Source organism: Phocoena phocoena, chromosome 10 (genome assembly GCF_963924675.1).
Source record: "Phocoena phocoena chromosome 10, mPhoPho1.1, whole genome shotgun sequence".
Classification (NCBI taxonomy): Eukaryota; Metazoa; Chordata; class Mammalia; order Artiodactyla; family Phocoenidae; genus Phocoena; species Phocoena phocoena.
This window is the reverse complement of record NC_089228.1, coordinates 71,810,952-71,826,860: the sequence shown is the minus strand read 5'-3', so window position 1 is coordinate 71,826,860 and position 15,909 is coordinate 71,810,952. Positions and strand designations below refer to the sequence as shown.

The window sequence follows — 15,909 nt, the reverse complement described above, 5'->3', positions numbered from 1 at the left end:
GGTCGGGTTCCACCTCTGGCTCCCTCCTGGCCTTCGGCTGGCCCACCGCCAGTCACAGGTGGTCTCTGAGTGATCACTTCGTTGGCTCAGGAGGAGGATGGGGCTGCCTAGCCTGTGGAGGTGGGGTAGGGTCTCACTCAGCAGGGGATGCGTAGCTTTAAGGAATGGGGCTCCCCAAAAGTCTCCATGAAAAGTCATAGAATGCGCGGGCTAAAAGGAAGCACTCCAAATTTGTCATTTCGCCGCCTCTCCCAGCCATGGGCCCTGATGGCGTTCAGTCTAGGATTTTTATAGGGGGAGGAGAGTTTTGCTCTTTCACCGTACAGATTACCTCCCCAGCCACCCTTTCTCCGGGCCGCGCCACTAGCAAATGGTGCAATGCTTCCTGGAGGTGTCGCTGTCCCCAGCTTGGAGATTGCCGGGGGTCTCCCAGGGCCGGGGAAGGCGCTGGCCTAAGAAAAAGCCTTCGGGTTCCGATTCAGAGGAAGAGGAGCAGGTGGGGCAGGAAGCGTCCTCCTTGGGATCAAGAGGAGTCTCTGGGCAGCCCTGCTCTTGCCCTTTGGGTGTCTCCTCCTGGTCCCCAGCTCTACACTCCTGCTCCGGGCTGGATCCAAGCATCCTCCTATGGGTTTCCAGACTGGAGCTGGCGGCAGTAGCGAGAAGGGCTGCCCGGGAGATGATCACGGCATTCCGCGGGGCGCGGTGCCCATCTTTAAATCCGCCGATCTCCGCCTCCCCTGTTCCGGGCCGGGTCAGAAACGCCCATCTCAGAGCCGCGAGTCTCCCTCTCCCAGATCTGGGCGGGGCGGCCGCCAGAAGCCAGTCCCAGTCGGGGCCCAGCCTCCCGCCCCGCCCCCGGGCCTTGCGCGCCGCCGCGGTGAGTCCTCTCCCGGCTCCTCGCCCCTCCCCGCCTCCGCCCAGCAGAGGGCGGCCGCGGCCCCAGCCCAGGAGCGAGTCCCGCGCCGCAGCCTCAACCGCGGCGCGGGGTGGGTTCTGGAGGCCCTCGGAGCGCTCCGGCCAGGGACGCGCGGTGAGAGCTGCGGGCCCCGAGGCTCGGGTCTGGGGGTGCGGTGGGGGGGACGGGGGCGCTGCTGGAGGGGCGGGACGGCGTGGGACCGGGACGAGGGTCCCAGCCCGGGAGAACCCCCCCTCAGCCCAGCCCAAGCCGCTGCCCCCTTCCCCTTTGATCTGCACCTTCTCCTCCCTTACCCGGGGACGCCCTGCCTTCCACTGTCGGGGCCGGACTCGAGCCGGCATCCGAATAGCGTCTCTCAAAGCAGCTGGGGCAGCAGGGGCCGCCGCCCAGCAGGGCATAACGCCCCCCGCCCAAGGGCCCGGCGCAGTCCTGGCAGCAGAAGTGGTTCTCGTGCCAGCGCCGTCCCTCGGCCTCGGTGCAGCGGCGGGAGAAGATCAGCTGGGAGAGGGAGAGGGGAACGGCTCATTCATTCATTCACTCATTCATTCATCCAGTAACCACGCCTTATACCCAGTTGACGCTAAAGCACGTCTACAGACATTCCCATTTGATCTACTCAACCACTCTCGGATGCGGGGAGGGCTGATTGGCTTAGCCAGGATCCCCCAGCTAGCAGGTGTCACAGCCTGAAGAAGTGCGACCTGGGTCTCCTGGACGCCCAACCCAGGGTTCCGTGCAGCCTCTTGTGCGGACATTGAGGGAGTTCCTCGCAGGAGCAGGCCCAGCACTGGGCACCCGACATACTGAGATGAACGTCTGTCTAAGAGTTCCCGCTCTGGAGAAGTCCTCTCAGTCCAAGAAAATTTGGGAGACTCTGCTTGCGGTGAGGGAGGGCACAAAGGCAACGAGTCCCAGGTGCCCAGAGCTCAAGTCAGAGCAAAGGGAATACAAAGTTCCCAGGCTGGTTCCTAGTTCTCTGTTCCCCACTCCGTGGTACTGGAAGAGATGTCCCGTTGCATCTGCCGCGTTGGACCCTGGGCAGACCCCCTCCAGCCCCTCCCCTCGAGGCTGTACCTGGTCACAAGCCGGGCAGCGCGGCCGCAGCAGCTCTGCGTGATGACGGCCGCAGTAGAGACGCCCATCGTGGTAGAAGTAGATGAGGTTTATCAGGGCCTGGCCACAGGCCTGGCAGGCAAAGCAAGCCCGGTGCCAGCAGCGCTGCTCTCCTGCCCGAGCTGTGAACACTCCGTACTCCCCTGGCCTCAGCCGCTCCCTGCACTGCGGGGTGCGGGTGCTGCGCTGGTCAGAGGCCACACCACCCTCCTACCTTCTCTCCTGGCTCTTCCATCCCAGCCTCAACCTAACTGTTCTCCCCATATTCTGGCAAGCCCACCTCCACTGCAGGCTCCACGAAGAACCCCTAAATTTGGTTTCCCTTTTTCCTAAGCTTTGCCAAACTGTCAATCCCCAAACCCCTTTTCCCCCTCCAGAGTCCCAGAAGCCAGCCCCTTTTGAAGAAGTGAGAGGGCAAAGAGGAGGAAGGGGAATATTGGGGGGAGGGTGCTACATACCTTTTCACAGGTGCATTCTTCAAACTTGGGAGGTACTAGGCGGGCCACCCCCTGTCCCAGGGCCTCCCGCCTCCGCTGGGCACAGAAGAGCCGCAGCTCAGCCAGCTCCTCCTCCCCAGGGGCCAGGCAATAGCGCTCCTGCAGAAACAGAGGTCCACTGTGACTGGGAGAGCCCCAGCAGGCAACGTTGAAGTTTGACTGGAGAGGGGAGGTTTAGCTGCTGGGTCAAAGGAAGGTTGTGAAACCTCAGGGAGGTGCAGGAGATAACAGCACAGAAGGGTACCGAGGAGAGGGAAGGAGGGAAAGAACTGGCATAAGTCCACCTCCGTCTCACTCCCCCCACCCCAGGAATGGTGATCGCTCAGGTCCTGACAGCCCTACAGTACTTAGCCCATCTCCATATATTTAGATCCTGGCTCCCAATGAGCTGTAGCTTAATATCACTTCCCACTGTATTTTCCCTATTTATTCCATATTCTCCTGCCTCGCCTCCCCAGCTGAACTGTAAGCCTTTAGACTGGGCACACAGAGGCCCTCAATAAATACTTAACCACCATACTCTCTACATTTGTACATTCCATTATCAGTTTCAAAAGCTGGTCATGTCCATTTTCTCATTTGCTCTTCAACTAAGCATTGTGGTGGGCAGAGCAGATGTTACTGCACCCATTATGTAGTTGTGAAAGCTCAGGCTGGGGGTGGGGGATGACTTCCCCCAATTAGTGGCCAAGCTAGGCCTTAAATGCATGTCCCCTGCCTTTTGGACCAAACTTCTTCCCACGGTAAGTAAAGAAAGGGAGGCAAGAGAGAGGAAAGCTGGGGAGAGGGAGACCCACATCGCTGTCCTGCGGAGGGAGCTGCTGCAGGAGGGTCCGGAGTCCAGGCCAGCTGGGGGCTTGGTTGGTGTCCAGGCCAGGGTTCCCCAAGCTCAGGACTTCAGGATCCTGAGGAAACGCAGCAAAAGGAGAGAAGCAGAGCTCGGCTTTTCCTTCCTTCCCCTTGTTTCCTTCCCTCTTCATTGCCACCTCTTCACCAATCTGGAACAACATCCAAGCACACCCCTCCATTTGGAGGATCCCCCTTCAAGATCACAAGGACAACTGATCCACTCCCATGTTTATGGTCTGATTGAGGCAGGTCAGGGGGGGCACACTGCAAAACAGCTTCCTTCTTATGCTTGAAATCACCCCTTTCACTCCTTAGGGGCAAAGTCCCTAGGTTCTGCTTTGACAACACAGACCCCCTAGGAGAGTATTCATGTATTCATGTGGATAAGCTTAAAGAAGTTGAACCCCTGTGTCCTGAGAGGGCTGTAGGGACAAGGATTCCTACAAAGAGAAGGGGCTGCAAGAAGTTGGGCACAAAGGCTAACTACCTCCCACTTGGTGGAAATGGGAAGAGGTCCAAAGGATGGAGGGGATGTTGGTCTCAGAGGGAAGGGCAGGACCCCTACCACCTGAGCAGAGGTTTCCTCAGGGTCCTCCTCTGGCACGTGACCTGGATTGCTGTCTGAGTTGACTGGTGGATTTGGCTCCGGAGGGGTCAGCCTCTCCCCTCGGTGGGGCGAGCCAGAGTTCAGCAGTGACATTGGTGGCAAAGTCTGCACAGAACACAAGACGCCTCCCATTTATTGGGCCACAACAGTGTGCTAGGCAGGCTAAATGCTTTCTGGGCGTTATCTCCTTCAGTCCTCCCAACAGCTATGTGAATCAGGTGGTATTCTTATCACCGTTTTACAGATGGCCCAATTGAGGCTTGGAAGGCATACATGGTCTGCCCAAGGTCACACAGCTAGTAAATGGCAGAGCCAGATCTTGAGGCCAAACCTTTCAGCTCCAGAGTTTCTGAAGCTCAAACTCGGGGGTCTCCCAAGATTGGGATGGAGGAAACAGGAGGCCTATAGTGGAAGGAGAGGGCATTTTGCCTTTCTGGTGAGCCCTTGGGTAGACTGGCCCCTTGTTCCCCACCTCCCCTGCCATAGCTCCCACCACTTCTCACTGTGCACTCAGCAGCACCCAGTGAACCTACTTCCTCACCTCTCCCTGCTTTTCCTGCTGTAGGCTTGGGCTGGGTGAAAGGATCACTTCACCGGGAGGCCCTTCTCAGCCTATCCAGCCTATACCAACTCTCCTTTCCCTGAGCTCCAGAAATAAGTACAGTGGGTGCCCCAAGATTTAGCACCTAATGTTTCTCTTTGCTCCCTGTGTCTCTCTCAGCTCCTCATCTAGTCTATCAGCTCCTCCAGGACAGACAAAATCCTGTGCTTCTATCTTCTATCTCTAGTGGCAACTTCATTGGATAATTCTAAGTGCATCTCTTCAGCCCTCCTCTGGGCAAGCCCTGGTATGGCCACAGTATCTTGGGGATAGGAGGTGACTACTGAAGTAGAAAAGGGATGGGCCCTGCCCTCAAGGAGCTCATAGTCTACTGGGTAAGGCACAGATGAAACCAGGCAGGATGGGGCCAGGGTTCTGGGCAGATATACACAGCACCCTAGGAAGAAAAACAAAACAGAGTAAACTTGTCTAGAATGTTTACCCTGTGCCTGGGACTTTTCCAGCATGTTATATAATATAGTCCATCTTCACAATAACCCTGTGAGGTAGTTTCTATTATCCCATTTTACGGTTGAAACAAACGGGTTAAACTTGCCTGAGGTCACATTAGAAGGCTAAGGGAAGCTTTAGAGGAGGAGGTTGCCTTTGAGAGCTGGGTTGGATTCTAACGGCAGCTGGGCACAGGAGGGCATCACCAAATCCCTGGCCTCTATAAGACCCAGCTTTGGGGCTGGGAACAAGGTTTGGACTGTGACAATTATAGTGTTTCCCAGCCTGGAGCCCTGCCCTGTGCCACCCTTCCCTGCTTCCTGGCTCCACACCCATCTGCTTCCTTCCTGTTCTGTCCCTCAGATCAGGTTTCCTGTGGAAGGCAGCCAGGATGGGCTGTTCACACCCAGGGCCAGGAGTAGCCACTTCCCCTGGGGCTCCAGGAGGCAAGAGATGCTTGGGGGAGGGGGTGGGCATCGAAGCAGGGTATCTGGGGCCCCAGAGGAAACTTGCACCCCTCTTCCAGATTAGTTCTAGTTTGCATGAAGTCAGCCCACACAGGAACAACACTCAGAAATCAGTCTTCACCCTTCACCCTCATCCCCCCAGGGAGGCATAACTCCACATCCACTTAGCACTGGACCCCACTTACGTGCTGGATTCCTTCCAGAATTCCCCTCCCCCCTTACAAAAGGGACAAGACTGAACCCCCTCCCCGCCCCCCGCGCAGGTGTAACCAGTCTCAGGAGTTCTACCTTCCCAACCCACCCCTGCACTGAAGGGCAGAGTCTAGGGATTGGGAAGTGGCGGGGGAGGGGGAGGGTGTAAGGGATGGAAGGTTTCCCGGGACAGTGAGAGGAAGGAGAAGAGAAGTGTCTGGTCCCGCCAAGTGCCCTCTCGACAGATCCCCGGTTTTTTCTTGGGCATGTGGGGCCCACCTCCGAAACGGGAAGCGGTGTGGTTCCCGAGTCACCTGGGGTTCCCAGTCTGGCTGCTGGGAGTTTAGGGGAAGGGAAGGAACTCCGCCGGGGTCTCACCCTCGCTGCGTGCTGTTGTCCGGGCAGTTCTGGACAGACCCTGCCGTCAGGCCCTTCACCCAGTTCCCACTCTCGGGTCTCGATACCCGCCTCTGCCCGCCCCGGGAGCGCGCCTTCCGCTCCCACGCCCCCCGCGGGCCCTGCCAGCCCCTCCGGGGCTGGTAGAGCCGGACGGGGGGCGGGGCCTAGAGCTGCCGACTGAAGGAAAGCATTTGAGGGATCTCGGGTGGAAAGTGTGCAGGTTCCACTGCCTCCGTGCCCATGGGCTTAGCACTGGGACCGCGTCTCGGCGGGCGCGGAGCAGACCTTCGGGAGCCATCGTTATGCCTGGTCCTCAAGCACTCGCGGAACAGAACGCCTTTCGGAGCCCTTAGGTCCCCCCAGACCTTCCTTCTGGTCTCCTAGCCCCGCCCCTCTCTGTGTGTCCCCACCCCCACCTAGTTCCCTCCCCCTTGTCCCCAGCCCCTTTCTGGGGTCCCTAGTCCTGCCCTTCTTCCTTCCATCCCTTCAGGCTCCTCCCCCAATCTTCCGTGTTTCTCCCCCGCCCCGCCCGCCGCTCGGGTACATTTTCTGATCCTGGGAGTGGAATCCTTTGGTCCTACCTCTGGTCCCCCTCAGCCCCGCCTCTAGCCCCGCCCCCGCCCCCAGGCTCCGCCCCGCCCCCGCCAGGCTCTCTCAGTCACTGGCCCTGAGCGCCCTCTGGCGTCTGCGCATGCTCCCTGCGCCCTACTGCAAAGTCCTCCAAAGGGACCTTCTAGGCTGCGCGCCGGTCACCCCCGATCGGGTCCGCCCGCCCGCAGCGTCTCGTCTGTGCTACCGGTGACCTCTGACCCCGCCGCCACGGGGCGGGGAGGCCTTAGCTCCGGGCGGGCGGCGGCTGCTGCAGCGGGACCCGGGAGCGGGGCCCGGCGCCGCCCGGGCCGCGGGGCGATGTGAGTCGGGGCGCGGCGGGGCGGGGGCGAGGCGGCTCCGCCGAGGCCGCACCGCGCCGCGCCGCAGTCTCCACTCCCTCCCAAGGAAGCCCCGGGCGGGCGGGCGGGCGGGCGGGCGGTGGAAACCCGGGCCTGGGGGCGGGGATCCAGAGACAACGGGCGGCCCTGACCTCCCCTGTTCCTTCCCGGTATCTAGAAATTCGCCTGTTACCTAAATCTGTCTCTAAGCCCCCAGAACCACCCCACCCCCACCCCCGGACACACCTTCATGTGTCCTGGAGCCCTCAGAACCCCTCACTCCTGCAAATTCCCCTGATACGCTCACAGAGCACCATTCTCTCCTGGATGCCCCCAAATGCTTCCACCGCCCTGAAATTCCTCTGAGTCTTCATGCCCCCCATTCTCCTTGCACCGTGCTCAAGTCCAAAAAATTTGTCCACATTTCCCTGATCCCTCTCATACGTTTTGAGTCCCTATAACCTCAAACTCCCACCCCCAATCCACACCTGTCTCAGACCAGCGACCCCTCCTCCTCCCACCCGATGTAACCCCCCTCATTGGGCTGTCGTGATATGTCCTGGTATCTTAAAGAGAAGTGAAGGGGACAGGAAAAGGTGCAGCGCCCTCCCCCATCTTGCACCCTGTAGTTCTTGGCTTCACCCCCAGACTCCCTGTTGGTGGCTCAAGCCCCAGTATTTACCCAGCTGTCTGCCTTTAGGCTGTGCATACCTTCCTCATCCTGCTGCCCCCTTCCAGAGAGTAAGCCAGACCAAGAGGGTAGGGGTCCTTTTACCTGGGAAGTGTCCAAGGATGCAGAGCACCAGGGGCCCTGGGAAATGACATTGTTTTTCCAGAGCAGGAGGGTGGGATTTCAAGGATCTCCAGGGTACTGGCTTGTCGACTTGTCCATCTAGGGCTCAGATTACTGAAATTTTGATTGATTGTTAGCATTTATGTTAACTTTTAGGCCTTTCAGAGTTTGGAGAACAGAAAATCTGTCAAGCTTCCACGTGTGAGATTGAAGGAGCTTGTCCTAGAGGAGGAAAATGTTGATTTAGCTATGTTTGTCCTACAAACTTACCTCTAAAGGTTATTGAAGCTAGAAGTTCCACAGTTGACAGATGTTTCCCTTCAAAACTAAGGCCTTGGGGTGGGAGTTGGGGGTGGTGATGGAGAATCTACTTGGCAGACTCTCCCAGATACTTTGTAACAATAAAAAAGACTACTGGTTTCCTGAATCTTAAGCCATTGCTCTTTCTAATACATCTTGGTGTCCTTTTGAGAAAGCTCTCTGTAGAGTTCAAGTTCTCAGCAAAGGTAAGGTGGTGATCTTGGTATCGGTTTTAACAGGATTCAGGTGGGGTCTAGAGGTGACTTAAAATGTCCTGGGCTGCCTCAGACTTCAAAGTCACTGATGCAAGGGGAGTCTGTCCCTCTCAGGGCCTATGGGGCTTAGAATTTGTGGTCCCTTTGCTCTTGATCTCACTTCCTTCATTGGTGTTTCTATCCCATTAGGGCTGGAACAGATATCCAGGTGGGATGGACTGACGGCAAGTCAGTTTCATTAACAATTGGGGGTGAGAATGGAAGGTTTCCACTAACCTGTGGTCTCTGTCTCCTATGCTAGGTGAGCCCCAGGTGTGTCCCAGGGAGATCCAGGTGACTTCTCTGCAGACTGCTTGCCATGACACCCCACCAAGAACAGGGGGAATAAAGTGGGGGTCCTTCCCCATGCCCCTCCCATGGTCAGCTCCCCGATGGCCTGGGTGAGGTGAGAGCTGCGTATAGGAGCCACTTTTCTGGAGTTTTCCAAGTTGAGAGGAGTAGAGGGTGCAAGTCAGCATTGCTCAAGGCTTTACACTTTCAGCAGGAGTTCTAGAAGGATATCTAATCCTACTGATTCATTTCTTGCAGAAAGTTGCAAACCCATAATTTCTGGTTGGGAATCGGCCCATGTGTTTGCTTGCTCCCTTAGGTCACTGTAGCCTGGTGGTATCACCTCCATCCTAGGCACAGGCCCAACTGTTGTGACCTCTAATTCGAGTGCCATAATCCTTGAGGAACAATCCAGATATTAAGGCCTCTGTTCTCCCCTTTGAACAAAGGGGAGCAAACCAAGCGTTTCTTTTTTTAATGAAGAAATACCAACTCAAGGTTATCAAAGTAGTGCTCTGTTTTAAATGTTCAGTCTTCTGAGTGTATCTCTTGACCATAACGTAACATCTCATTTGAAGAGAACATCAAAAAGATAAATTTGAGGTGGATGTTGGGATGGTGAGGAAAGAAAAGAGAGGATTTGGATGATGTGGGAGGAGTGAAGTGGAAAAGGAGGAACAAGGAGAAAGGTCCAGGCCAAAGTGTCTGGGACTCCCAACTACAGTTTCTTCACGGAATCTGGAGGAGGGCACTGGGCTGGCACCCAACTCCTGATGCAGGTCACTTCATCTGGGTCCCTACTTTTAACCATGCTTTTCCTGCTGCCCAGGCTGCCCTTCCCTATCATTACATCAGTCAGAATCCTACATACTTCTCAAGGTCCAGATCAAAAGTTGCCCCTAAGAAGCTCTCTCCATCCGCCCATCAGCATTAATCCTTAACACGTCCTAACTTGAATTAATGTTTATCCAGTGTGTGTCTGGCCCTGGATTGAGAACGTGAATTCCTTGAGGGAGGGACTGTGAGTCTTAGACAGAGTAGGTGATCAAAACGAGGTGATTCGGCCAGAGTTCCCCAGAGCAGGGCTTTTGGGAGCTGACCTCGATGACCTTCCCGTCCCTTGTGTTTTTCCCTAGGGCGGGCCGGCTGCTCTGACACCATGGGGAGCTGCTGCAGCTGCCTGAACAGAGACAGCATCCCAGACAACCACCCCAGCAAGTTCAAGGTACCCACAGCCCCCTCCTCTCCCACATTCCCAGCACGGCCTCCTGGGCTCGGCCCGCGCTGTCGAGTTGCTTCAGCCTCCCTAGAGAAGGTGAAATGACTGGCTGAGGTTGTGGGCTTCGCAAGCTCAGGACCTCTGAGCAGTACCAAGGAGAACGGGCTCAGGCCACTGCCTTTTTTGTGGCTCTTGGTATTCCTAAGAATGGAGAAATGCTGCAATAGAGTAGCAGAGACTGTGCTTTCAGAATGTGCACTCCTGTCAGTGTATCTTTGTAACTTTACATTACAACTTTTCGGAGAAAACAACAAAAGTCTGTATTTGTGAATTAACACGTGTCAAGTATTTCAAACAGTGCTTAGCACGTGTTACGCACAGTGTTAGTGTTTGCTGTTTGCTTTGGGAAGCTGAGGCGGGGCCCAGTGGACCTGTGTGCACCCCCGCTTGCTCCTTCCACCTCCCTGTAGGGGGCGCCCCCTCCTCACCCCGGCATCTTGAGGCGCAGGTTTCTCCTGCTCACCAGAAGAGGGAGCCCTCAGCAAGGTCCTGCGGTTGGGGAGGTGGTGGAGGCCTTTATATTTGTTCTGCTTGGGTTTGACTCTCCCAGGGTCTTAAGATTTTGAACTTACAATAGAACCTCTTCTCCCATTAACATCTGGACCATTTGGGGTCATCTAACTTTGCACGTCGAACCATCTGACCTTGGGGGTCGACTAGCCACCCCTCCCCTCACTGCCCAAATGACAAAACTAAGGCCTAGGGAACTGTAGTGGGTCAGTGGCACTGCTTCATCCGTGTCCCGGTAATCGTGTGGCATTCCCAGTGGCTCACGGACCTGGACACGCTTGTTGGACTCACCCATTAACCCTTCTGTCCCCTGCCCCTGCCAGGTGACGAATGTGGATGATGAGGGGGTGGAGCTGGGCTCCGGAGTGATGGAGCTGACGCAGAGCGAGCTGGTGCTGCACCTGCATCGGCGCGAGGCTGTCCGCTGGCCTTACCTCTGCCTGCGGCGCTATGGCTACGACTCCAACCTCTTCTCTTTTGAGAGTGGCCGCCGGTGTCAGACTGGCCAGGGTGAGTACCAGCCCCTGCCTCACGCTGGGTTGGGGGCTTGTGCGCCTGGGACAGGTATTGGGGCTGGAAGTTGTAGCTTGAGGGACAGTGGGGAAGTCTGTCCACTTGGCAGGTGTTGCCCAGAGAAGGGAAGGGTCGTGGCCAAGAGCACACAGAACTAAGTGGACTCCCAGGCCAGTGCTTTTTCTCTTCGATCATTGCAACAACTCCGGCCTGGGTGGCTCTGTGAGGTCATTTGTTGCACAGCCCATGGGAAGGAGCCAGTGCTCCCAGACCTGGGAAAGCAAGCGATTCCTCCTCCCTCTCTTACTCTAGTTTCAGGGTCCCTCTTGCCCCCTAAGTAGGAACAAACTGAGCCCCAAGTCATATACCCTGGTTCCTGTGTATAATGAAAGGTCAGGCAAGAGCTCTGGCTGCCTTGGGGCTGTGTGGCGTGGGAATGATAGATTTGGGGAGGTCCGTGGTATACAGAGTAACCCTCACGAGGTTAATCTTTGTCTCCTGTCCCCTGTGGGTGGTGCAGTGTGATGTATTCTGCCTTCTTCCCCTTTCTCCCTGAAGCCAGAGGTCAGGGAGGGGTGGGCTGCTCCATGAAGTCAAGGCCGGGGCCAGCCAGGGCTCTTTGAAGGGGTCACATGGTCTGGGCCTTCTCTGAGGACACAGGCCTAAGCTCTGCTAGAAGGAATGCCACAAGGGATTGTGTTCAATGCAGTGCGGAGGTGTGACTGCAGGGATGGAATGAGCAAAGCTCCTCTGATGAGGCCACCAACACAACAGTGTGTCTCTGCGGTTGTACTGGCTGGGGGAGCCCTCCCCTCTGTGCACCTTACCTTTGGAACTCATGAGGCAGAAGCAGTTAACGCTGGCTGAGCAGAGGGAGGGGAGGAAGGGGCCTCTCTGCTCCCAGTGGTGATTAATCCACACTGGAGGTCCCAGAAGAGCTCCCTAGGCCCCGACACAGGGTTCTTCTAAAACTCCAGGCTTTCCTAACCTTTTCTAAGCTCTTGACATATCTTGGAATGAGCTATAATAAATAGAACAGAATGAGGAAAGAATAGCCCTATTTCTTCCCCTCCTTTCTATCCTTCTCATCCCATTCCTGCAGACCTCATACCCCAACCTAGTTTGCCTTGTTTGGAACATGCCCATGTACATCCCAAGTGGCTTCCCCTGAGTCTTGGGTCCCACTGTTACACAGGGGGAGTGCAGAATCCCAGGCCGGCCCCACACCCCAAGAGCATCTTTGGATCCCCGGAGTCCTATGTGCTCAGCCCAGTCCTGCTGTGGCAGGACCGTGAGTTGCTGCCTTAGAGTTTGAGGGGCTGTAAGGCTGGCTGCGTGGAGGAGCCACGTGGTTGCCTTGCCATATTTGTCCTTTAGCTAGTCAGCCCATCCTTCCTTTCTGCACCAGACTTCAAGCTCCATAAGGCCAGGGGCCTATACACCGTAGACAGTCACTCTCTGGCCTGGCTAAGTATGCAGTGAATAAGCAGTGAACAGGATAGGCCCTCCCACCCTCAAAGAGCTTAGAGGCTGTTGGGCACAGAGCTGAGGGCTGGCGCCCTGGCGGAGCTCATTTTTCTGGGGAGTAAGGGGCGGCGTGTGAGGTGGAATGGCCACTCATCTGACACTGTCCCTTCCGCTTTGATTTTTTACTTCGCTTCCCTTCACCCTGGCGCACACACATCCTTATGAAAAGGATTTAACCTCGGAGGAATGTAGCTGAAGTATTAGATCTTTAGATGGTGGTAATGGATAGAGTGTGTTAGGGTGGGCCGCGGGGCCTGGGGCCAGCTCCTCCTGTGGCTCTTAGACTTTGGAGGGTGCTGGGGAGAATGCTCAGTGTGAGGGCCTCTCCCACCCCTCTGCAGGCCTGGGACTGGAGGTCAGGGACTTGTCTTGAGCTCTGTGCATCTGTTCAGCCTCTCTAGTCCTTCCCTTTAGGACACAGGGTCAGAGGAGCCTCATTTCTTCCTCTCCTTCTTCAGGGATATTTGCATTTAAGTGTTCCCGGGCCGAGGAAATCTTCAATCTCCTCCAGGATCTGATGCAGTGCAACAGCATCAATGTGATGGAAGAGCCAGTCATCATCACCCGCAACAGCCACCCGGCTGAGCTCGACCTCCCTCGGGCCCCCCAGCCTCCCAGTGGTGAGGAGACCCCCCCACCGCCTCAGCACCCCAGTGCACACGCACACGCACGCACAAGCGTAGCCCCAGGAAGCACCAGTCTTGTAGGCATGAGTCAGGCAGGCAGGCGAGGGGATGGCTGGGTGAGCCAGGCTTCCAGGACCGCCATCCATCATCCGACGACTCCTAGGGATGGATAAGTCCTGGCCTGGGCCAGTCAGGTGACTCAAGCGGAGGCTGGGGAGTCCAGGGCCTTGTATTGATGGATGGTCGGGGAACAGACAGGAAGACATTGGGTTTCCATGGAAACGGCAGTCTGGAGCTGTTTTGCTTCCTTCCTTCTGGCTACTGGATCATACGCGTATACCTTTCCTGATGGCTTATGCAGGCATCTCTGCCCACAGCTGTCTGGAGAGGTTCCCACAACTTCTGCTTGTTCATTCACTGAATCACACTGAGCACCTGCTCCGTGTCTGGCACTCCATCGGCTGGCCCGTGGGGGGCAGAAGAAATAGGAACATAGTCCTCGATTTCGAGGGGCTTCCCTGGAGCTCAGTGGCAGAGCTGGAATGAGGTGAAGGGTCGGTCCAGTGACGACAAGGTGTACCTTAAGTGTTTCAGATAAGGCTGTGATGGGGAAGTGGGGTTCAAGCGGAGCTGTGAGGGAAAGGGCAGGGTTTGGAGAACAGATACAAGGTGAAGATAATGGGGGACTGCCAGTTCAGCGGGGCTGACCCCCTGGGGGCCTTGGGAGTGTCTCCCCTCCACTTGGAGGAGTCCCGGGATGCCACACACACGGTTGCAGGTAGTTGCCAGGTGGTTTAAGGACCCCCTTGTCTCCTGTGTGCCCAGCTCTAGGCTACACCGTCTCCAGCTTCTCCAATGGCTTCCCTGGCTGCCCGGGAGAGGGTCTGCGATTCTCAGTGCCCCGGCGCCCCTCGACAAGCAGCCTGCAACACCCCTCGTTTGGGGAGGAGTCCACCCATGCCCTCATTGCTCCCGATGAGCAGGTGAGCAAGTGTCTGCCCGGCGTCTTCCTGTGGGTCTGGGTGGGGGTGGGGCATCGGGAAATATGGCACCTCCTCCCAGTGAGGATCACGAGAGGGAAGAAAGTTGATAGAGTCCCTTCCTGTCCCGAGAAAGGGAGGCAGCTTCCCTGGAAGGCTAGGAGGACAAGGAAGAGGAGGAGGCTGCAGCTCCTTCTCCCTGTGCTTCTCTTCTCTCACCCTGTCCCCTGTTCTCTCCTTCCTCTCTGCCCTCGGACCCTCCTGCTCTTGGACTCTTTCCCCCCCAGTCCCACACCTACGTCAACACGCCAGCCAGTGAGGATGAGCGCCGCAGGAGCCGGCACTGCCTGCAGCCCCTGCCTGAGGGCCGGGCGCCCCTTGCCCCGCAGGCCTGTGGCCCCGAACAGCGGGACCCGCAGGTGTTCCTGCAGCCGGGCCAAGTGAAGTTCGTGTTGGGCCCCACCCCGGCTCGGCGGCACATGACCAAGTGCCAAGGCCTCTGCCCCAGCCTGCATCACCCGCTCCACCACGACAATAACAACGGGGGCCCTTCCGAGTGCCCAGCCCGGCCCAAGTGCACCTACGAGAACGTCAGTGGGGGGCTGCGGCTGGGGGCAGGCTGGAGACTGAGCCCGGAGGAGCTGGGCTGGAATGGCCTCGCCCAGCGCCGGGCCGCGCTGCTGCACTACGAGAACCTGCCCTCCCTGCCCCCCGTGTGGGAGAGCCAGGCCCAGCAGCTGGGGGAGGAGGCCGGGGATGACGGGGACTCGAGGGACGGGCTTACACCCTCCTCCAACGGCTTCCCTGAAGGCGAGGAGGACGAGACCCCACTGCAGAAGCCCACCAGCACCCGGGCTGCCCTCCGCAGCCACGGCAGCTTTCCTGTGCCGCTGACCCGCCACCGAGGCTCCCCGAGGGTCTTCAACTTTGATTTCCGCCGGCCGGGCCCCGAGCCCCCCAGGCAGCTCAACTACATCCAGGTGGAGCTGAAGGGCTGGGGTGGAGACCGCCCCAAGGGGTCCCAGAACCCCTCAGCCCCCCGAGCCCCTGTGCCCACCACGCACCCTGCCCGCAGCTCAGACTCCTATGCTGTGATTGACCTCAAAAAGACCGTGGCCATGTCCAACCTGCAGAGGGCTCTGCCCCGCGACGATGGCACCGCCAGGAAAACCCGGCACAACAGCACCGACCTGCCTCTGTAGGGACGTCCCTCCACCCGCCTGGCAGCCTCCGCCTCCCGCTCCTGTGCTCCGAACCCGCACGCCCGGGGTTGGGGTTGCTTCGCAGAAGGGCCTGCACTGGCCGGAGTCCCCAAAGGTATCAGCCACTGAGTCTCCCGGTCTCCTCTACGAGTCGGGGGGACAGAAGAGGGTGACCAGGTGAGGAGGGAGCCGCGACGTAAACTGTGAAGGGCCCCGTGATTGCATTTCGCACCCTCTCGTTATGTCATCTGTCTCGTCTGTCGTCTGTGTGTTTTTTTGGTTGAAATTTGGAAACATTTTGTACCTGTTGATTTTATTTATCAGTTTATTTTTCTATTTATTGTTTTAAATGTAATTTAACATATTTATTATTAATATAATTATTTTTAAATTCTGACTTGGTGGATGATGTCGAATTCTTAGGGAGTCTTTCCTGGCATGGTGCTGGTGTGGGAGTCGGGGAGGCCTAACAGAGGTAGGGGTTTCACTCTGGGAAATTTGGGGTGACTGTGGTTTTTGTGACAAGTCATGGCCATTTCTTTTTCTCCTCTGAGAAGCTGCGGCCCAGACTGAAAGTTGCCAGGGGTGGCTGCTCTGTCAAAGTAAGGTGACAG

General features: G+C 57.2%; 2 protein-coding genes across 2 annotated transcripts; one reads left to right on the top strand and one right to left on the bottom strand.

Moving 5' to 3' along the window:
• Positions 1–363: 363 nt before the first annotated feature.
• PRICKLE4 (prickle planar cell polarity protein 4) lies at positions 364–4,075 on the bottom strand. The gene is made up of 6 exons (XM_065886246.1): positions 3,944–4,075; positions 3,324–3,431; positions 2,488–2,625; positions 1,991–2,194; positions 1,210–1,414; positions 364–737 (listed from the first exon to the last, which is right to left on the bottom strand). The coding sequence occupies exons 1-6, from the start codon at positions 4,073–4,075 to the stop codon at positions 364–366; spliced, it is 1,161 nt and encodes a 386-aa protein (XP_065742318.1).
• Positions 4,076–6,954: 2,879 nt separating this feature from the next.
• Positions 6,955–15,692, top strand: FRS3 (fibroblast growth factor receptor substrate 3). The gene is made up of 7 exons (XM_065885885.1): positions 6,955–7,002; positions 8,630–8,768; positions 9,795–9,883; positions 10,771–10,957; positions 12,946–13,107; positions 13,939–14,096; positions 14,381–15,692. The coding sequence occupies exons 3-7, from the start codon at positions 9,818–9,820 to the stop codon at positions 15,293–15,295; spliced, it is 1,488 nt and encodes a 495-aa protein (XP_065741957.1). The 5' UTR covers positions 6,955–7,002; positions 8,630–8,768; positions 9,795–9,817; the 3' UTR covers positions 15,296–15,692.
• Positions 15,693–15,909: the final 217 nt, after the last annotated feature.